The sequence below is a fragment of the Salvelinus fontinalis genome, chromosome 11 (genome assembly GCF_029448725.1).
Source record: "Salvelinus fontinalis isolate EN_2023a chromosome 11, ASM2944872v1, whole genome shotgun sequence".
NCBI classification, from domain to species: Eukaryota; Metazoa; Chordata; class Actinopteri; order Salmoniformes; family Salmonidae; genus Salvelinus; species Salvelinus fontinalis.
In genome coordinates this window covers 21,438,775-21,461,989 of record NC_074675.1, presented here as the reverse complement: position 1 = coordinate 21,461,989, position 23,215 = coordinate 21,438,775, and the positions used below count along the sequence as shown (strand labels likewise).

Sequence of the window (23,215 nt, the reverse complement as noted above, 5' to 3'; positions counted from 1 at the left end):
TCTACACTATAGGACATAAACTATGTTCAGTACAGATACAATTAATGTTGTGTTTGTGTGTGTGTGATTTAGTTTATTTCCAGGAAATGCGCTGACAGATATAGCCAGTACTCTCGCCAAAAAAATCAACACACACACACGCCACCTGTGAGCATCCCAGTATGTGAGTTTAGGGAGCGCTGCTTGCTGTAGGTCCTGTACATACAGCAATAATCACATTATTAGATGTTTACGGGTACAGATGTCAGACGTATTTGTATTACTTTTTTATTCCAGTGATATAATTTACATTTCAGTCTCAAAATTATTTTGAGGGAATTTACGACGCATCCTGCGGTCACTCTCTCCTTCTCTCACTCTCTCTCGTTATTTCTCTCTCCCTCCTCCGTTTTATTCTACCGGTATAGAAACGGTGCGCATGATGGTGATCTTGATCATCTGCTAGTTTGAGTTTAAGAACAGTCGATAGTGAGTCGAGATCTCCAAGTACTTTATTTCTAGGGTAGATCCCATATACTATTCTTTATCAGATTTAAAAGGACATTGTTGATGAACTACATATTTTCCAGTGTGTCTTTACCTGGGAGCCTAAACGATTCACACATCCTCTACCACAGTTGAATTAGAGGAGCTTTACGACGTTGCGGTACACATGATTGCGTCTTTCACCCCTGTATAGCATATTGGAGATCATACTGGGATTTCACCAATATCACCAAGAAGTAGGTTATTTTTGGAATAGGGAACAGTAAACATTTAATTGCAGCACATGCGTAATTCCCAAGCGTGCCAAGCCAGCTTTTTTCATCAACTATGAACCTCAAGAAGATGCAGCCTTTTTTACACACCGGCTGCATAGCCATATAACAGCTTTTGCAATGAGAGGTTCGTTCTCAACATGTTTTTTCCACGGATTACACGCGGAGAGAGGCGCTTCGTGAGAGGCAGACCTTGCTGGTGAAATTACTTTTGATTTTTGTGAGAGGATTTCGCGTTGTTCAATGGCTCCGGCTTTAAGGTTGACTAAACGTAAGGATGCCAGCCCCTGGCCAAGGATGTCTTCAACTTTCTGGGCTGTAATACTGTTGACCAGTCTCCTAATCATCTACTGCGGTAATTCCTCTTTCTCTGACTCGTTTTCCCTGATCATATTGGTTCATATTTATAAAGTGCTGCGGCGTTAGACCATAGGGTGACCGTGGTGTCACTGTCTGCTGCTTTGACATGAAAATTATGCGACAGCAATATCGGAAATCACTTCAAGGGTTATTGGTTTTGTCATTGCAGTTGAGTTAAAATTGTTTCAAAAGTAGGCTATGGGATAATAGTTCTCATGCGCCCACGCACGTTTGCACAATTACACACACACACACACACACACACACACACACACACACACACACACACACACACACACACACACACACACACACACACACACACACAACAAGTAATTAGAGTAGCACACTCACTCTGTTGAATGCGTGGAATTATAAAGTTGGCTGCTTACTTCATCATCGTGACCATCATCCTGTGGAAAGGACAGTCATGCACCAGCCATTGTTTGTGCTATCAGATCATTGCAGTATTTCACCTGGTTGCAGTTGGATTGCACTGGACTGTGATCAACTCATTAGGGAGAAGCTTCATCATAATCAAATTTAAATGAAGAAAATACCAGTCAGGTCATGAATTAAAAAATCTAATTTCGTATTTATTTGATCTAATCTTTATTTAGCACACCCAGGTTAGTCTCATGGCTTGGCCCTGACTCATCTGTGTATTCTGACCATGAAAGGATAGCATGCCATTCCAGTATTATTCACCTCCAGGGAACCAATCACCCAGTCTGAGTCACTTGAGAGAGATCTCCAGCTGGCACTATGGGTTATGTGTGGAAACGTATGGGAAAGGAAGCGTTCGGTGTGCATTTACCACGCTAAGCCTATTACAAGCCTATTACAAGCTAAGTTATTTTATTAGCACTTAAGCTAATGACTAATATAATCATTCCGTTGTCTAGGGGCACATTTACCACAAAAACAGATCCCTCTTTTTCGCTCGAATTTCGTTTCACATTTTTGTAATTTAGCATACGCTCTTATCCAGAGTGAGTTACAGTAGTGAGTGCATACATTTTCGTACTGGGCCACCTTGGGAATTGACCCACAACCCTGGCATTGCGAGAGCCATGCTCTACCAACTGAGCCACATGGGACTAATTTCCTCTCCTCTGGCAGTGTCTTAGGTTCATTATAGGCTGCAGCAAAAGTCGAGGAGGGAATTGAATCTGCATTTCTTCTCTTTTGTCTTGAGAATGAACGGCCTGTGTGTTTTTTCGATCACATAGAGACTGTGGCTGTTTAATCAGCGTTTCTCTGGATGTTTCAGATCAGTGTGTGTGTGTGTGCAAGTGTGTGTGCAGCAACTCTTCCTCGGTGGAAACCTAATGTAGCAGGCGTAAAAGAAAAGCCTGAAACTAGATCCCCCCCACATTCTGGTTTTGAAGAGAATAAAAAAAAGTGTAGAGGGAGGTTCTCTTCTGCAATGTTGGCTGTTTGCTCTGGTCAGCAGTCTACAGAGCCATCCTGATCCTCCCTACTGTTAAACATCCTTTTGTTTCTAACTTGATTCTACACTTGTTTCCTGTGTCCCTTTCCTTGACAATATCTTCTTTGCCTCACTTTCTCCTCCCTGTCTCTTCCCTTTTGTCCTGACCTACATGTTTTTGTCCATTTCTTCCCTCCTGGCTCGTCTTTTCTATCATGGCCTGACTCCTTCCACTGTCCCTGTCCTTGCCCATTTCTTGTCCAGTCCTGTCTCTCTTGCCCCAGGCTGTCTCTCCTTTCTACTTTCGCCTGTCTCTCCTGCACTCTTCCCCCTATCTAAAATGGCTTCTGAAGCAGTGCCCTGACCTACTTGTGGTCTCTGACATGAATCTCAGAACCTGACTGGACTGGCTGGCCAACGGATGGCATGCTTCTCTTCTGTGAGTCACAGAGCAGAGACATAGCCAGAGCTGATCCATGTTTGTTATGCTGAGACAGAACTCTCCTCTTGGGCATGAGATGAAAGTATAGCCTGTGTGTGATTACAGCAGCTGGATGAGAGGGTCTGGACTAGGGCTGGGCGGTGTATTGTATTTTATCGGTATTGATGCACGGACCGGTTGGGTATTTACTACCTGTTTTGTCCATTTCTTCCCTACTGGCTTGTCTTTTCTACCATGGCCTGACTCCTTCCGCTGTCCCTTTCCTTGTCCTGGCTTGTCTGTTCTTGCCCATTTCCTGTCCAGTCCTGTCTCTCTTGTCCTAGGCTGTCTTTCCTTTCTACTTTCGCCTGTCTCTCCTGCACTCTTCCCCCTATCCAAAATAGCTTCTGAAGCAGTGCCTTGACCTACTTGTGGTCTCTGACATGAATCTCAGAACTTGACTGGACTGGCTGACCAACGGATGGCATGCTTCTCTTCTGTGAGTCACAGAGCAGAGGCATAGCCAGAGCTGATCCATGTTTATTATGCTGAGACATAACTCTCCTCTTGGGCATGAGATGAAAGTATAGCCTGTGTGTGATTACAGCAGCTGGATGAGAGGGTTTGGACTAGGGCTGGGCAGTGTACTGTATTCTACCAGTATTGATACACAGAGTGGTTTAGGTTTTAACTTGGGGTTTTACGTTCTATAACGGTATTTCAGTGTTTGGTTTGTTAAATGTGATACGTCACTCCAGTGTGTGTAATGTAATTTTTAAAAATAGTTTACTCCGTTTGCTACTCAAGTCGTCTCTCTCCCTTTCCTCCTGCATGTCGCTTCCCCATGCACTTCCCATACCAAGCCCTGACCCGTCACTCAAGTTGTTGCTCAACCAGACAACCACGGAGTCACGAGTACTTGCCATGCCGTTCACTCTGTATGCATGGTCAGATGCAACAAGATTTTATAACCGATGCTGATTTCCACTTTGGTTCTTAATAATATAAATCCACAAGCGTTCTATAATCGCACTATTCGTTTGTGTATCTTACTGTCTGTAAACAGCTAGTTTTGTCTTTTCTTAGCAAGTTGTGGCTAAAATAAATTGTGTTAGCCGCTAATGCTAATCGTAAGTAAGCTGGCTAGCTAGCCTAATGTGCAAACAGTCAAAGCAAACTTAGCTAGCTCATACAGTCTGATACCAGTGCTGGTGTAGGCAAAGATCATCATGTTGTTTGTGCAATGGTATCTTCTAAATCAGAGAGGAATAGGCAAAGCATAAATATGTTAGCTTGCACTAGCAAGCAAAACACTAGCAAGCAAAACATGTAATCTAACATCTAATTAGGGTCCCTTTGGAAACACTGACCAACACTTTGGTTCCTACCCTTTCACAATAATTCTTCTCTGGCTTTTTCATTCATTGTCATGTCAAATAACAATGTATTCAAAGTGCTGCCCCCCTGTGTATACAAAACATTAGGGTCACCTGCTATTTTCATGACATATAATGACCAGGAGAATCCAGGTGAAAGCAATGATCCCTTATTGATGTAACCTATTAAATCCACTTCAATCAATGTAGATGAAAGTGAGGAGAGGTTAAATAAGGATGTTTAAGCCTGGAGACAATTGAGACATGGATTGTTTATGTGTGCCATTCGGAGGGTGAATGGGCAAGACACAATATTTACGTGCCTTTGAATGGGGGTATGGTAGTAGGTGCCAGGCGCACCGTTTTGATAGTGTCAAGAACTGCAACGCTGCTGGGTTTTTAACACTCAACAGTTTGGTGCACCACCCAAAGGACATCTGCTTCAGCTTTGGGAAGCATTGGAGTTAACATGTGCCAGCATCCTGTGGAACGCTTTCGACACCTTGTAGAGTCCATGCCCTGACGAATTGAGGCTGTGGAAATGATAACAAATGAGTGCAGGAAATGCCCAAATGTATGAAAATGCTGATTTTCTGTTGTTGTTGGAGTTGGATTGAACAGTATAAAACACTCAGAATGGAGGAAGCCCCATTGAAATCACTTTTAATTTCTGTTGCCAACCTAGGGTCATGAACTACTCATAAAGCATATTTAGAACTTTTGTTATTAAAAAAACATCAAATACCGTCAAATACCGTCACACCGTCAAAAATTGTACAAATATAATGATATGATATCTTGGCCATATCTCATTATAAAACCGCAGATAATCTATGTCAGGCAATGGCAGAGTTAAAATAAGGACAATCTAGCCCTATATAGCTTGGAAAATAACCGGCAAAATGTTTTAATGGGGTACTTGTTTCTGAAAATCCTGCTACTGAAGTCAAATCTATAATCCGTAACCCCTTGTATATTCCCAATTGTATAATGTGTGGATATCTGTGGAAACCATCTGAGGCAAAAAAAAATCCAAACTGGCACCTATAACTCGGCTGTGGTAGACAGTGGTAGGCTACATGGAAGTGTCTCTTGCGCGCCCTCTACCACAGCAGAGTTATAGGTGCCGGTTTGGAGAAAAGTTTCTATACAGATATCCACACATTATACATTCCGTATGGAAGGACAAGGAGTTACATATTATAGATATGCTTTCAGTAAGAGGATTCTTGGAAACAAATGCCCCCTAAAACAATTAGCCAATTATTTTCCAGGCTCCTCATTGTAGCCATCTAGCACGCCCATGCACGGTGCCCTATATAGGGCTAAAGAGAATCTAGTCTATGTTTTAATTAGCATATATTGCAGAGCAATGTCATCTGACTTTGTGTACTATTGACCATAAATACATGTTCCGAGTGACACCTATTTGCTTACGAGTGTGACCGTAAGTGCCTGAGAGTAGAGAAATGGGAGGTCTGTGATTATGGCTGTGACTCATATGGTAAATGTCTCTCAAAATTAGCATCTCACTGTGAGATCTGCACAGACACAGCTGAAAGCGCGAGAGAGAGAGAGAGAGAGAGAGAGAGATGCACACGGCTGAGAGAGAGAGAGAGAGCAGGGGAGAGGGAGAGCAGGGGAGAGGGAGAGCAGGGGAGAGAGAGAGAGATAGAGCAGGAGAGAGAGAGCAGGAGAGAGAGAGAGAGAGCAGGAGAGAGAGAGAGAGCAGGGGGAGAGAGAGAGAGAGCAGGGGAGAGAGAGAGAGAGAGAGAGAGAGAGAGAGCAGGGGAGAGAGAGAGAGAGCAGGGGAGAGAGAGAGGGGAGAGCAGGGGAGAGAGAGAGAGCAGGGGAGAGAGAGAGAGAGAGCAGGGGAGAGAGAGAGAGAGAGCAGGGGAGAGAGAGAGAGAGCAGGGGAGAGAGAGAGGGGAGAGCAGGGGAGAGAGAGAGCTGGAGAGAGAGTGTGTGAGTTAGAGAGACGCACAAGGCTGCACACTAGAGATGACACTTCAGCCTAATTCACCAACAGCATGTCAAAGACTGGTGTTAGTTTATTCCTATGGATATCCTGATTAAGTTTAAAATATGTCCTTAGCCACTGATGGTATTTATTGTTATTAAGTGAATTACACACATATATGTTTAGTTATAGAGACAGTTTTATGCAGTGCACTGTAGCTCCCTCCTCTGGATGTGACTCGAGATGCGTTTGTTTTCCAGTGAAATTATTAGTACTCATTCATTGGCTCCGCTTGTTAGCTTTGAAGTGTTCACGATGAGGCCACAGAGACAAAAGTCAAAATGCCAATAACGTTAGCACAGTGCTAGTTAGAACCATAGGAACGTGTCTGACTGGACTCCTCTGTTGGTTTACTACATGAATATCAGTCAGATGGTTGTGAATGTGCAAAGTAGAACAAACGCTGGGCCATTAACAAGCTGTACTGGGAGGTTAGGTCGGGATGTTGATGCTGCTGGATCATTATCACTGCATGTATTTGAATGGGAAAAGTGTGTTAGTGTGTGTGTGTTTGTGTGCACTGTTTTCAGTGTGTTGTGTGGGAGTTAGTCTCTAAGTAGCTCAGGAGCATATTGTTTCTGAGGGTGCTTACGTTGATCGTGAGAGAGAGCAGAGAGGGAGAAGTTCGGTGAAGGAAAGACTGTACACTTTGTCCCTTCTCCCCTGCTGTACCTCCCACCCTCAGTGTCAAATCCAGCAGTAGCAGATGAATCATGCCTGGTCCTGATGTAACACCTGCTGCCAGGGATAGAACGAGAGCACCACCAACCCCTATAACACACCACTGTGAGTCACTACCGCCCCACACATCTTCAGTAGTCATTACAACCTACCACAAATCCCCATTCACTTTAGACACTCACTGACTCACACCCACATCCTCGGCATACACATCCCTCACCCCAATCCTCAGCATACACGTCACTACATACCCGGCTCACTCCAACACCAGCACACACCCACAGATATCCCACTGTCTTAGATTAAGCATCGTCTAATGCTCTCTGTTCTGTTCGTTTATGTACATGTCTCAGTCTGCTCTACCTGAATCAACAACACTGTACTGGCCCTCCGACGCTGCATGGGGAACGCAGCCTTCTGTAGCCTGCTGTAGCCTCAGTACTGTAGACTCAGCCCTCAGGGCGTTCATGGGGAAAACCCAGTATAATATCATCTGATAACCCAAGCCCCTGATACCTAGCCTGAGGATCTTCCCTGAGATGTCAATGTGTTTGAAATCTCTGCAGCAAGATGAAAAGGAACTGCCCTCAAAATCCAAGCAGTACTAGTAGGTAAACAAGCCTGAATTGAACATCTTACTCTATTTCTGGCATTGCCTGAAGGGCCTTTTTCTGGGTAAAGAAATTGAGCCACTGTCCACATGTACATCTGTAACTATCAAACTTGTTGAAGTTTTCACCAAGAGAAAGGAGAAAGATAGAAAGACCGTAATGGATCTCTGTGTCAAAAATTGAGCTACTTAAAAAAAAAAATGTATGACCATGGGTGTCATATATGATGTGGAGAAAGTTCCTCAGCTCTATGGTGTTAATGTATGTATCACAGATGGGCCAGAGAAATTTGGGCAGAAGATGAGGATTTTGTGATGAAATCCTGTGATGAAAGTGATGAAATCCTTGTTGGTATAACACGTGAGCAGCCATTAGAGCAGCGTGCTAACAGAGTAACGCTTCTCACTGACGTCAGAGTAATCTAGTGCTGATACTGATCACATCCATTTACTGATGACCACTTTGGTGATTCGCCTTTGATATTGATTAGTCTCGTGATATTGGTGGATGTGGCTCAAATACTGTACATTTGAAATTGATTGATATTTTCTATTGCCTGTTCTACCAGAGTATCACTGATGGAATCCAACTCTGATCAAATTCCTTAACGATGATCTTTAACGAACTGTCCCTTTTTATGATCCTTAAAAAAAAGTTAATGAACATGATCAGATATGTCTTTGATATCGCTGGATCTAGTTCAAACATATCGGAATAGTGATCGTTTCTAATTGCTTATGAATCCGGTCTTCTAGAGAAGTGATGATCCAGTTACGTCGGTCCGAGATAAAGTCAAATCGAAAGTCTTTCAAGAGAGACAATCTGCTATTCCAATACCTCATACCTGGTAACACCTAGGAAAAATAAAGTCACACTATTCAACTACAAGCCCAGTGTCCCATCTTCTACATATCACCATCTTATTTATTGGCTCCATCTGTTCCAAACAATTCATTTTGGGAACACCCAGGAGAATAGCTTAATGAAATAAACCACCGGGACAATCTCTGTCACCACGGTTGTTTATGTTTACAGAGACAAACACAAACCACAAACAAACAACAAACAAACATAACAAATGGGAGGGGTTAAGGGTAGCTGAAGGATAAAAAAAAGATAACTAGTGTAAAATGTACCTTGTCTATAAAATGTATGTAGTATGTATTAGCTGGAAGTACACTACTGATTTTGATCAGAAATACAGTGTAGACATTGTTAATGGTGACTATTGTAGCTGGAAACTGCAGTTTTTTTTATGGAATATCTACATAGGCGTACAGAGGCCCATTGTCAGCAACCATCACTCCTGTGTTCAAATGGCACGTTGTGTTAGCTAATACAAGTTTATCATTTTAAAAGGCTAATTGATCACAATGTCTACACTGTCCTTCTGATCCATTTGATGTTATTTTAATGGACCATTTTTTTTTTGCTTTTCTTTCAAAAACAAGGACATTTCTAAGTGACCCCAAACTTTTTAATGGTAGTGTATAAGCCCAAGTATTCTTGTCCAAAAATGTAATCCAAATACAGTAAGGGTGGTAGGCTTCGGGGGGAAATAATCAAATTAAAAAATATATATAAGAAAAATATACATATGGAGGATTGGAAATTAGGCAGACAATTGCATTGTGTTTTTTGAGAAAATCAAATCTGTTACACTATAAACTACCAGCTTGTCTTGTTAAAGAGATGGATATTGTGGATAATTGTAGCTCTGTTTTCACAACTCAACCAGCAGTGAAACTGCAACTTCTGAAAACTGTACTCTTTTCTACTGCCTGCATAGGGTCACCACAAGAGAGGTTTTTTGACTAGAAGACATGTTAACAGATCCTTGGGGTCTATAAGGGGGTTATAGTTGTGATACCAGTTCACATTAAGCTTCACAGGGTAGAGTGCTGTTTTTTTGTGTTGTGGTCTACCCTAACTAACATGTCAGCTTGGGTTATGTATGATTACAATGGTTAAATGTCACTATTTTTTTACATATTCTACTGAGACCATGTTGTCTCTCGAAAGCCTCTCTCTCTCATTGTGAAAGCTGATGTAATTGACACCCAAACAGAAAAATAGACCATGATATCAAACACATGTAGGCTAGTTTGTTTACTTTCTCATAAATGTCATTGATAATTAATAAAATCAAATCACATTTGCTTCGTAAGTAAGCATTTCACTGTTAGTCTACACATGTTGTTTACGAAGCGTGTGATGAATAAAGTAAACGAACTAGCCTACATGTGTTTGCATTTAGCTCTGGCATCAGTGAGTCTCTCATCAATTATAGAGATGATTTCTGGTTAAATGCTGCATGTCACTCATATCATGAGTTGATATGAATGTATTATATATTTGATAGGCATTAAAACGGCATGCATAATGCATGGGCATTGACATTTCACACTGATGAGTTGAATGCCTTTACTGTACCTTAGAAGTTGATAGTTGATCGGTATATTGAGTGATAATTGATTTACAAAATACACACAAACAAATACACCTGGGGTCCTGTCTGGACACTTGGAGAGATAAAAAGAGAAGGTCAGGTTGATTTGCTAAGGGAGAGTAGAGCCCTTCACAGAGGATGGTTAGAGCTACTTATCTTTATTGTTGAAAAAGCAATTGCTTGGAAGAAAATTCCACAATGGCGTTTTGAATTCCTGGAGGGCCCTAGCCCCGTCACAGACAGGCAGCTCACAGACCCATGACAACAAACGCCTGGAGCAGAGAGGAGATGCCAGCAAAGTGGCGAGAGAGCGAGAGAGAGAGAGAGAGAGGGGTGGAGAGAGTGAGCTTACAGCCAGAGAAAGAAAGAAAATAAAACACATTAGACAATGAAACAAAAGCAGATGGATGAAAATGCTCAGTCCACCGACCCACAGATCCACAGTCTGTCTTGGGAATAAAGTGTGAGGTAATACAATGAAGAAGTCAGCTGGAGACGGAGACTAGCGGAGTGGAGACTTCGAGAAGAAGAAACAAATATCACATTAGACGAGGCAGGCCCATTCATCTCTGTGCCTGAGAGGTAGTTAATCTGCAGAATAAGGAACCGTGTCCGGTTGGTGAATGTTGCCGGGGCACCTAATGGAGTTGAAGTCAACTCTATTCAATCAATTGCCGCTGTCCCGCCATGGAGCCCCACACACGCTGAACAAGATAACAGACCTATACTATGACGTTTTAGTAAATGCTAAGTTATGACTGTCAGGGCTAATGTTAGGATCCTTGATCTGAAGGTATTATAACAGGTTGTGGCCCTGCGACATGTTTAAGTAGTTGAAACACAAGAGCTATGAATCCAGTGCACTACAGTACATGGTAAATTACATCGACATACCATCTTCCATCGACATGAATCTAAATGGTAGACGGACAGCAGCACTTTACCCAGAGTCAGATATGAGCATGTGTTGAAATGTATGGCTCATTCTCAGGTCTGTGTAAAATAGAATAGTCTGTCTTCTCAGACTATTCTTATGGGAGTATGCCATAAGGCGCATTACCTGGATCCTTGTCTCAATGGATTGTTTTATAACAGAGGTTTTTCATAGGCCATTTCTGGATTGGAATCATTGTGCTATATTGTATTTCTTTCTATTTAGCAATGTATGTGATCGATTTGCAAATCTCAGCATGCTGCCATTTGTGTTGTGTCTTACTGTTTGTTCCGAAAATGTCATTACAGAATGCAGAGTCGAGTATTGTAAGAAATGGCATTCCGCACAGATTCTGGATCACTTGATGTCGTATTATGTAATATTATTATGTGGAAATAAAGGAGAAGAAAAGGGGGATACCTAGTCAGTAGTCCAACTGAAATGCGTCTTCCGCATTTAACCCAACCACCCTGAATCAGAGAGGTGCGGGGGGCTGCCTTGATCGACATCAACGGCACGCGGGGAACAGTGGGCTAACCGCCTTGCTCACGGGCAGAACAATATATTTTTACCTTGTTAGCTCAGGGATTTGATCCAGCAACCTTCCTGTTAGTGGGCCAATGCTCTAACCACCAGGCTATCTGCCGCCCCAGAACGCAAGTAGAAAGAGAGAAGAGATAAGACACCCCTATAAGACACTCTGTAAGAGAGAAGCAGGAAATGAAGCCTGAAGGTATCCTTTCAGCTGTAGCAATGTAATTCCAGCTGATACTTTTCTACATGTGAAACATGGCTTGGTTAAGCCTGCCTGGCAGCTTCTGGATGGGGGAATATCTCTCTCTCTCTCTCTCTCTCTCTCGCTTTCTCTGCCTCTCTCACTCACTCCCTCTTTCCCCCCCCCCCCTCCCCCCCTCCCTCCTCTCTCATAACTAACTCTTCCTAACCCGTAGAGCGTATGATAAAGTGTTTAATTGTAACAGTGACACTGGCATGGCGTGTGAGTTATATACAGTAAGTGGGGCACCTCGGGGTTAGAATATGGAATACCCATTACAGTGGAACAACAGAGATCTCGTAATCATGGTTGTGTCCCAAATGGAACCAAATGGAATTCTTTATATAGCACACTACTTTGACCAGCACATTATGGGTCCTGGTCAGAAGTAGTGCACTAATTATGTTTCCAGAGATGTAGGAACTCTGTCACATAAAATGAGACATTGCAGTAAAAAATTTACATTCATATTATAATTTTTGTCCTGCAGTGCTGTATAGGATAGTGTTTAGTTGGAAAATCAGTTATTCCTACCATACAGAAAATGACAGAATATGGATCATATTTAGCATAGAAAAACATGTAATCTCTTTAATAAACCAAAATATGGTTGTGCGGTATTGTATTTTGGTGAAATTCATTAATATAATATTCTGCCAGATTTATTAGACCCTCAAGTGAATCTCGGTAACGGGTGTTAGCTAACACCCTTCCACTATCCAGTGACAAACCGATTCCACATATTCACACAAATGTAATTTCTTAATTTGTCAATGTCTAGAGACAGACAGCATTTAGTCCCTGCACAGATCTTCCAGTGTGGAGAAACTCTTCATTTCACAATGACTTTCTTTTTCCCTCCGGGTCTCCAATATTATTTAATCGCACCCATAATCATTCAATAACATTCTTTAATCATTACATATGTTTTCCTTTTAGCCTGTGGAGGACATTCCGAGGGACATTACAAATCAAAGACAACAGAATAACCCCAGTTTCTAGAACTCCCTAAAAAACATATGTATTATTCATACGAATGACATCATTTAAAGGCATGACAGAGAGAGAGGGAGAGGGAAAGCAACAAATAATGAGTCCTAGGTGCTCCCTGTACTGTATTAGAGAGATAAAGAAACCATGGAAATGTATATAATCTCTGAATTTCATAACCCACTGTATCATGTCTTTGGTTGCTTTCTATGCATTCCAAACGGGACCCTTTTCAGTGCATACCATTTATAGTGCACTATTTCTGACCTGAGCCCTATGGTTCAAAAGTAGTGGGTATACAGGGTATACGGTGCCATTTGGGACACAGACTTAACAATTTCCATAATGGGGTCACATAGAATCACTCCACCATGCTCTTCGGAAGAGACAAAAATAATATAATCCACTGCAAATGTCACAAATGAAAAAGGTTTGACGTTGCATTGCAACCTTGACACTGTGATGTTGGATATTGAGTGGATTCCATAGTCTCATTTCGAAAGCCACACCTTGACCTCTGATATGGGGCTTAAGGTGAGAAGGTAGACAGGGCCACACATGGTGAAGCCAGTAGTGAAGCATGGGGTGTTATGGCTAGAAAGAATGAATGGGATATGGTTCTATTTCTGCAGGGATATACACATAGATGAATACTATGGATAGAGTGAATCAACAGACCGAGAGAAAAGACTCATAGATGCACCAAGCATTCACACAGATGGACGTACAGAAACCTGCGCACGCACGCATGTACGCACACACACATCATCATCATCATAGCTATCTGCGGCACTAAGGTGTTAAGATGTGATCCTGAGGGAGGGAGCCCCCATCCCTATTTTCTCAGCTTGGAGGTTCGGGGGGTCCAGCCACTACTAATCTAATGCACATATTATTCAGCCAACCAGCATCTATTTAAAGGAGAGCGCTGCTAGATTTATTGGCCAGGTTTAACTGTATGGTAAAATAATGCATTAAGTAGATGATATCACAGTGGATGGAATGATTATGCACACTTGCAGAAAGTGGAGGAGGCCTTCTTAATTAAATGCAAGGTCCTGGTTATACATCACTGGCTCGAATACACACACACACGCTTGTGTGTGCACACGCACACACACACAGACACACAGACAAACTGACGCACACAGACACACACACACACACACACAGGCCACTTAACCAAACCAGGAGTTATTTTTCTCTAAAAAAGGGACAAAACGCTGAGATGCACGGTTTTTGAATTTCCTCTTCATGAGTATTTGTCGTAAAAATGCTCTGAAGTTTTTGCATTGTACTGGGTTTTCAAAGGGCCCTATTTCAGTCCTAAGTGGCTCGTTTTGGGAGCATGCGCCATGCGCCGTTCTGCCAAGGGACAGCGCACTTCATTTTACTCTGACTGGTTGACAAATCTTCTTGTTTAGCAGAATGGCTAAATGAAGTGTGTTGCTCACCCAAATGGCTAAACCTAGCCCAGGACACTGTGACATGTTATTGCAGAGTAAAACTGTAGTGTTTACCGACTAACTGGGGAGTCTTAAGGAGGGAGTGACTATATATATAGAGAAAGGCTATGACCGCAGTTTGTAAGGACACTAGACTATATAGAGGAATATCTCGATATCAAAGCAGTCAATAATCAATCATTTCCTCAAATCAGTCTCATTTTGAACGTCGGATAATCCGGTTAATCTGCCCAAACCCGGGTCTCACAAATCATTCCATACCACACAAATTGAGTTTATTATTTATTTACTAACGTTGACATAAGATACACATACACACACAGTCTAGGTTATTGATTAGAACTTATTACAATGGCAGCAGGTCCCTAGCGGACCAACACAACATGTCACGTTACACAAGATGGAAATTTAAAGAGAGAGAGAGAGAGCAAGTGAGTAAAGCAATACTTGGATACACTTGTAAACTATGCTTAGTTTAGCCCTAATACCTTGCCCCGAACTGCCGCTGTCATGGGTAAGTGTAATGCATATGGGTAAGAAGTGTAATCCTTCAGGGGCCGAGTTCCGCTTAGTGTGAGAGGTTCGTCCGATGCCTTGTTCTTTGGATGGTCATCTCCTTTGTTCTCGGGTGTATGTCACAATGTCCTTTCTCTTAGTTGTCTGTTTCCTTGCACTCGTTCTGTAAGAGTGGTTTTCTCAGGATGGCTAATCAGCCATGTAGATTATCCCAGCGTGGGAATGAGAGCAGTGTAGAAAAACGATGAATAACCGGGCGGTCCTGCTTGAATTCACCTTCTCAGATACAGTACTTAGGACAGCTACTCAACCGTAGCATTGATTGTTAAGAGGTTCCTTTGTCTTCTTCAACCTTGTGTTGCGTTTCGGGGTCGTGACTAATCATGGACCTTGGCTGCAGCCATGGTCCTCTATTCTAGTATGTTAATTCTTAACTCACATGCTTTATACTTTCAGGTCAAAAGGGGGCGTTTCCATCTTTATGACACATTCTCTGGGTTCCATGGAGTGTAGCTCATTACGAGGCAAGGTATTAAAATTTAATAACCATGTGTATGTGACAAATAACATTTGATTTGATTTGATTTGATCTCGTTTAGACAACTAAAATCACAGTCGTATCCTTACAAAAACATTCTCTTTAATCTGCATATTTCCTACACAACGTACACATTATGAAAACTCTTCAAGTTACAATGTTTTCATTATACTGTCCTGATTTAACTAACAATATCATAAAATAGACATTCATTTTCATATTCCATCAATCATTATTTCAACCATTTTGCTGATCAAAGTCCATTTATTTGATGTTTTAGTTTTGGGCAGTGGACTCTCATAAGGCACACAACATTCCAGACACCCAAACTAGGTGTCATAAAACCTCCATTCATCCTTCTCCCCCTCGGCGGGAGAGAGATATCTCTGTTCAGCTGTATCACTGTAAGCTGATCCTCACAGGCCAGTCATGACACTACTATTAAACACATGCCAGGGGCCCCTTTAAACCGACAACACAGCACACACCTGCTCAACAACACACCTCTTCCTACGATAAAAAGCTCCATCAATCTCTACATCAAACTCTCTAGAACCATGCAACATTTAGCTCTCGTTTGTGAGAAGCAGATTGAGCATTTGGGGGTTTAAAGTAACCCATACATTTTCCACAGTAAGCAACTCACCCCGGGATAATTCAGCCGGAATCAAATGCTCACACTCTTTTTACCATTCCGCTCCTATGGGCCTCCCTCCCTAGCTTTTCATTGAACAGCCTTGTTTCTCGTAAAATGGGAACTAGGGACATGTTCAGCTGTTGATGGCTGCTTCTGCTGCTGCTGTAGCAAAAGAATACACAGACTCAAGGGTAAAGCAAGAAGAAACAAGTTAAAGTTGCCCATTTCTTTCTGTAATAAAAAAACACAGCGAGCCTCCTGTGGTACAGAGGCCGGTAAACATAGCCATCACAGATATAGAGGGTTGAGTAAAGTGCTATTTGGTTTCCAATCTGCTAGGGATTTGTTGTTTTTGGTGTGTGTGTGTTGGACAACTCTGTTAGCTACTGATTCTATTTCTCGCCGTAGAGATGTTGTTGCAACCTTGTGGCTGCTGTGTAGTTTTCTATTGACTTTTATTGTATTACATTGCATTGTGCCATCCTCCAACCTCTCTCATCATTGTGCAACATGCTCTAATCAGTTTAAAGCAGCAGAAACTTTGAGGCGTGCCAACTGCCAAGCAGAAGTCTTGTATCCCCTGATTAGTGGTATCACGAACCCGGCTCGAAGCCAGAAACTTAAACGGAGACAACATGGAGATAAGGAATAACAAAAATATATTTAATAACTGAAGTAGCCTAAATACAATAAACAATGGTGTATGTAGACAGTAGTGTAAGTGAGTGGTTGTGTGCATAGATGTGATAATGGCGGGTGTTGAAAGGTGCCAAAAACAAACAAACAAACAAACCGGCCACAAAAATGCCACGATCAAAATCCAACAGTGTGTCTGCATGGAGATTGGCTCCTCAATGAATGGGGAAGAGGTGTATTTATACAGGGACACACCCGGGCCCAGGTGTGTCCCATTTTGCTGACGCCCCTCCCGGCCCCGCCCACTGACATCCTAATAAGGAAAACAAGAGCATAGAGAAAAAATACAGCAGACAGTGGGAGGGTCGTCACAGTGGGGTGAACTAATTCACAGAATGCTTTCTAAACTGTTACATAATCAAGATGGCCACCGACTGAGTAGAGCTGGGCAATATTGTAAGAAAAATCCATTATGCGATAAATTGTCTGAATTGATAAATAGAACGATAACTTTATAATATTCATGTGCACCACATTTTATAAAACTATAACTACTACTTCTAGTTTGATTGTTGTAGCCAATAATTGTCCCATTAACAATCACCCATATTAGAGGGGGGGTGTAGGCGTGGGTATGTGAGTGCGTGTGTGCGTTGGGTGGGTGGGTGTGTTGTGTGAGTGTGTGTATTAGCTTTCTTTGTATCCATCCTGACTGTTCTGTTCCAAAATACATCAAATATCTCCAGACGTTTAGCTTGTCCATACTGCACTTTATAGTAGCCTAGCAGACCATAAGCCTAGCAGACCCCCTTTAAAAAAAAAGGTGCTATCTGGAACCTAAAAGGGTTCGTAGGCTGTCCCCATAGAACACTTTGAAGTGCCCCCTCTGGTTCCATGTAAAACCCTGTTGGTTCCAGGTAGAACTCTTTGGGGTTCCATGAGGAACCCTTACCACAGCGGGTTCTACCTGGAACCAAAAATGGTTCTACCTGGAACCAAAAAGGGTTCTCTTATGGAGACAGCCAAATAGCCCTCTTTGGAACCCTTTTTCTAAGAGTGTACCTGCACTGGAGAAGGTGAATTAACGCACTGATCCCACAATATATGCTTTTCACGTCACTTTACAGTAACAAGAAATACACAAGTGGCTTCTGTTAGCCAACAGTAGATGTGGAGTGTGTGGAGGTGAATTTGAGGTCCTGAAGGCAGTTCAGCCCATTCATATGTACTTTCAAACAATGTTTGAGCAGTGAGTGAACAGTGAACAGTGAAAACACAGATTGATGTTAAAGAACAGTTTGTTGCATTGGACAAGGGCCAGGTTGACAAGAGACACAGACCCGTTCCAAGGTATTACCCCTAGTATACAGGATTCCATTAGTAAAGCTGTTATGACCACTGGGCAATAGCGGTATGTGTGACGCCCTGAACATGGTAAGTCGTTTTTCTTTGTGTTGGTTGGGGCGTGATGGTGACTTGGGTGGGTAGAACAAATCCATCTAGGTGAATTTGTATGTCTATGGTGGCCTGATATGGGTCCCAATCAGAGGCAGCTGTTTATCGTTGTCTCTGATTTGGGATCATATTTAGGCAGCCATTTCCCTTTTGTGTTTGTGGGATCTTGTCTATGTTTAGTTGCCTGTCTGCACGATTTGTATAGCGTCATGTTTCGGCCGTTGATGTTGTTGTTTTTGTTAAGTGTTCATTCATTAAAAGAGAATGCACGCATACCACGCTGCGCCTTGGTCTCACTCTTACGACGAACGTGACAGTATGTTTCTTTAATTTTGAATGTGCATGTCATCTTGTAATCCTATTATTCTTATTGTCTCTCTCTCTCTCTCTCTCGCTCAGGGTTCTGTATTTTATGGTGTCGTCTGGAGAGAACTAAAATGATGGCTCTGTCTGTGGGACAATTTTATTACCACTCTAGAAATATAATATTTCAGAGTATATCATTGATTTATATGGTTTGATATCAGATCTTAGGACTTTGTTAAATCGCTGTTACGTTCACTGATTGTTCAATTAACTCTATTCCATTAGGGTGTCATGACGATGATAAGAATACAGTAGAAAATCAAGTATGTTAACTTTGTCATTAAAAATATCTTAATGGGATTGAAATCAATTAATTTATGTTATAAAATCACTCTTATAGTCCTCTCATTTTGAATGTTTAAATTTATTTTAAATATTTTTTACTAAATCACCCGTGCACATTGATCTGAAATACTTTGCTAAATGTTACACCCTTGAAGAACAATGTTGATTGAGAAACTTGACACTTAGACTATGAAAGTCAAGAAATCACAATGCATTTTGATTATCAAGGACAAGCACTCAACTAAGATGTACCAAAATGTCACAAATGTCAAACTGTCTGCACTTCAATTTGAATGTATCAGAAATTTGATAAAGTACCTGTTGCATTGTGAAGTCTTTATCATCATCAGCCGTAGACAGCTTTATCTCTACAAGTCCTTAGACTTAGACTTCTGAAAAAAAGCAACCAAAGAATACATAGAGCCAAGATTAGCACGACTCAAACACAGATCAATGATGTTGGATAAGTCAAGCATCACAGGCTACAGTCATCCCATTTTGACAGAGATTCACCTCTTCCCTCTCAAACTCTTTGGCTGCTACACAAACACAATGCTTGCTGTGCAGCTAAATTACCCGCTATACTTCCACACCGTTCTCCACAGCATCTCTGTCTTAGGGGCGAACAGTGAGGAGGCTTTGAGGAGGAGACAGCCCAGCGGCCCTCTGAAATCCTACAGATAGACCTTAACACCCTGGTCATTAGCTTTTCTCACTGTGACAAGACTTCCTGTGTGTGTGTATGTGTGTGTGTGAGCGCGAATGTGTGTGTGATTGAGAATGTGTGAGTGAGAATGTGTGTGTGAGTGTATGTGTATGTGAGCCTGCTCACGTGTGTATGTGGATGGCGGTGTGGCCCCGCAAGCTTTTTGATGTGGCAGGCCCGTCGGTCCCCTGTGGCAGGCCCCTTCTCTACATCCATTCCCTCTGCTCCGACACCTCTGATCTACACAACCAGGACGTTTCTGTCCCAGCACTGATAAAGGCCAGACTGGAACCTACCCACCATGCACCTGGCTGTATGTTGATAAAGAAGCAGGCCAGATCCCATCCCAGCAGGCCATGGGATGAGGGCCAGAGAGGAGAGAGGATGAGGGGCAGAATGACGCAGAGACACCACACGATATGGCCAATGTATATGGCCAGTGTAGTGTTGCTTCGATGTGTTGGTATACGACCTCCACCACAGTTACATACCAACTGCCAGGGTGGGCTCAGTGATACCTATATTATACACATAGACAAGTAAAACATTTTTCACTATGATTGATGACTCCAATGAGAGGAGAGAGACAAAGAGACAGACAGACTAAAGGGCCATATAACTACCAGACAGAAAAGGAGCCAAGTACCTATCAAATGTCTTCTCCCCTCTCCCCAACTGTCCACAGCTGTCATGGGAACTGAATCAAAGTCACTCCCCTGCTCCTTGATTGTGATGTGTCTCATCAACTCTCTGGGCTCGGCAGCCGCAGCAGGACTGATATTGCAGAGTTGCACTATCATTGATTACCTTCCCTCAGGACCACAGCCACAGGCTGCCTGTCACTTCATTCCCTCACTCACCGTCGACAGACGGTATTTGTTGTCTTTCAGATACGTTGAGCTTTTGATAGAGCCTGACTGGCATGAACCCAGATCTGGTCATCGATGCTGCTGCTGCAAAGACCACTGTGTGTGTGTGTGTGTGCCCGTGTCCGTATCTTTGTCCGTCTTTGTGTCCGTCTCTGTGTACGTGTCTATGTTCTCATGGTGATTGAAAGGTCAGTCATCCTTCCTCCAGACCTCCGTTTTGAATGACTTGCTCATGGGGTTTATTTGTTAAGTGTCTGTCAGCTCATTTCAACGCTGTAATTATATGTGTGTTGGTATCGCCTGAGGGTTCTTGGGGACTGCATACAGAGAGAGTAGGCCCTCTCTCTCTCCTTGCCTTCTGATTGGTGGAGGATATGGTCAATATTCAACAACTCTGAAGAATAGAACAATTCCATTCCATTTCAACCCAAGCGTTGTCTATTTACATAAGCACTGATGCTAACAACGCTAATTTATCATGATAGGTGTCAACACAGTTTACCCTCCACTAAAAATCCAATCAAGTAAAATCAAATTGTATTTGTCACATAGGTTTAGAAGATTTTATTGCGGGTGTAGCGAAATGCTTGTGTTTCTAGCTCTAACAGTGAAGTAATATCTAACAGTAATATCTATCAATTTCACAACTAAACACACAAATCTAAAGTAAAGGAATTTAATTAAGAATATATAAATATTGGGCGAGCAATGTCAGAGCGTTATAGTCTGAGTTTCAGTACAATAGGATAGAATATAGTATATACAAATGAGATGAGTAATGCAAAATATGGAAACATTATTAAAGTGAATAGTGTTCCATTATTAAAGTGGCCAATGATTACAAGTATATGTCAGTTGAAGTCAAAAGTTTACATACACCTTAGCCAAATACATTTAAACTCAGTTTTTCACAATTCCTGATATTTAATCCTAGTTGAAATTCTCTGTATTTGGTCAGTTAGGATCACCACTTTATTTTAAGAATGTGAAATGTCAGAATAATAGTAGAGAGAATGATTTATTTCAGCTTTTATTTCTTTCATTACATTCGCAGTGAGTCGGAAGTTTACATACACTCAATTAGTATTTGGTAGCATTCCCTTTAAATTGTTTAACTTGGGTCAAACGTTTCGGGTAGCCTTCCACAAGCTTCCCACAATAAGTTGGGTGAATTTCGTCCCATTCCTCTTGACAAAGCTGGTGTAACTGAGTCAGATTTGTAGGCCTCCTTGCTCACACACGCTTTTTCAGTTCTGCCCACAAATGTTCTATGGGATTGAGGTCAGGGCTTTGTGATGGCCACTCCAATACTTTGACTTTGTTGTCCTTAAGCCATTTTGCCACCACTTTGGAAGTATGCTTGAGGTCATTGTCCATTTGGAAGACCCATTTGCAACCAAGCTTTAACTTCCTGAATGATGTATTGAGATGTTGCTTCAATATATCCACATAATTTTCCTCCCTCATGAAGCCATCTATTTTGTGATGTACACCAGTGACTCCTTCAGCAAAGCACCCCCACAACATGATGCTGCCAACCGCGTACTTCAAGGTTGGGATGATGTTCTTCGGCTTGCAAGCCTCCCCTTTTTTACTCCAAACATAACGATGGTCATTATGGCCAAACAGTCCTATTTTTGTTTCGTCAGCCCAGAGGACATTTCTCCAAAAAGTACGATCTTTGTCCCCATGTGCAGTTGCAAACCGTAGGCTGGCTTTTTTATGGCGGTTTTGGAGCAGTGGCTTTTTCCTTGCTGAGCAGCCTTTCAGGTTATGTCAATATAGGACTCGTTCTACTGTGGATATAGATACTTTTGTACCTGTTTCCTCCAGCATCTTCACAAGGTTCCTTGCTGTTGTCCTGGGATTGATTTGCACTTTTCGCACCAAAGTACGTTCATCTCTAGGAGACAGAACGAGTCTCCTTCCTGAGCGGTATCATGGCTGCGTGGTCCCATGGTGTTTATACTTGCATACTATTGGTTGTACAGATGAAAATGGTACCTTCAGGTGTTTGGAAATTGCTCCCAAAGATGAACCAGACTTGTGGAGGCCTACAAGTCTTGGCTGATTTCTTTTGATTTTCCCATGATGTCAAGCAAAGAGGCACTAAGTTTGAAGGTATACTTTGAAACACATCCACAGGTACACCTCAAATTGACGTCAATGATGTCAATTAGCCTATCAGAAGCTTTTTCTGGAATTTTCTAAGCTGTTTAAAGGCACAGTCAACTTAGTGTATGTAAACTTCTGACCCACTAGGATTGTGATGCAGTGAAATAATCTGTCTGTAAACAATTGTTGGATAAATTACATGTGTCATTCACAAAGTAGATGTCCTAACCGACTTGCCAAAACTGTTATATATAGTCTGTTAACAATACATTTGTGGAGTGGTTGAAAAATGACTTTTAATGACTCCAACCTAAGTGTATGTAGACTTCCGACTTCAACTGTATATAGGACAGCAGCCTCTATTGTGCTAGTGATGGCTATTTAACAGAATTTAACAGTCTGATGGCCTTGAGATAGAAGCTGTTTTTCAGTCCTTGGTCCCAGTTCGATACACCTGTATTGACCTCGCCTACTGGATGATAACAGGGTGAACAGACAGTGGCTTGGGTGGTTGTTGTCCTTGATGATCTTTTTGGCCTTCCTGTGACATTGGGTGCTGTAGGTGTTTTGGAAGGCAGGTAGTTTGGCAGACCACACCACCCTCTGGAGAGCCCTGCAGTTGCAGGCGGTGCAGTTGCCGTTCCAGTCGGTGATACAGCACGACAGGATGCTCTCAATTGTTTGGTGAGAGGTTATTTTCCTGGCACCACACTCCCAGGGCCCTCACCTCCTCCCTGTAGGCTGTCTCATCATTGTTGGTAATCAGGCCTACTACTGTTGTGTCGTCTGCAACTTGATGATTGAGTTGGAGGCGTGCAA

The 23,215-nt window shown here is 42.2% G+C and overlaps 1 protein-coding gene across 2 annotated transcripts in view; it reads left to right on the top strand.

Annotated features, from left to right (window-relative positions):
- The first annotated feature begins 249 nt into the window (after positions 1 to 249).
- Positions 250 to 23,215, top strand: part of LOC129865273 (chemokine-like protein TAFA-5) — a 195,322-nt gene continuing 172,356 nt past the window's right edge. Inside the window, exon 1 of one of the 2 annotated variants that reach the window (XM_055937912.1) lies at positions 250 to 1,113. In XM_055937912.1, the coding sequence (XP_055793887.1) occupies positions 1,002 to 1,113 (112 nt within the window). In that variant the 5' untranslated portion in view covers positions 250 to 1,001. The remainder of the gene's footprint in view (positions 1,114 to 23,215) is intronic. The other variant, XM_055937914.1, reaches the window with a different exon arrangement.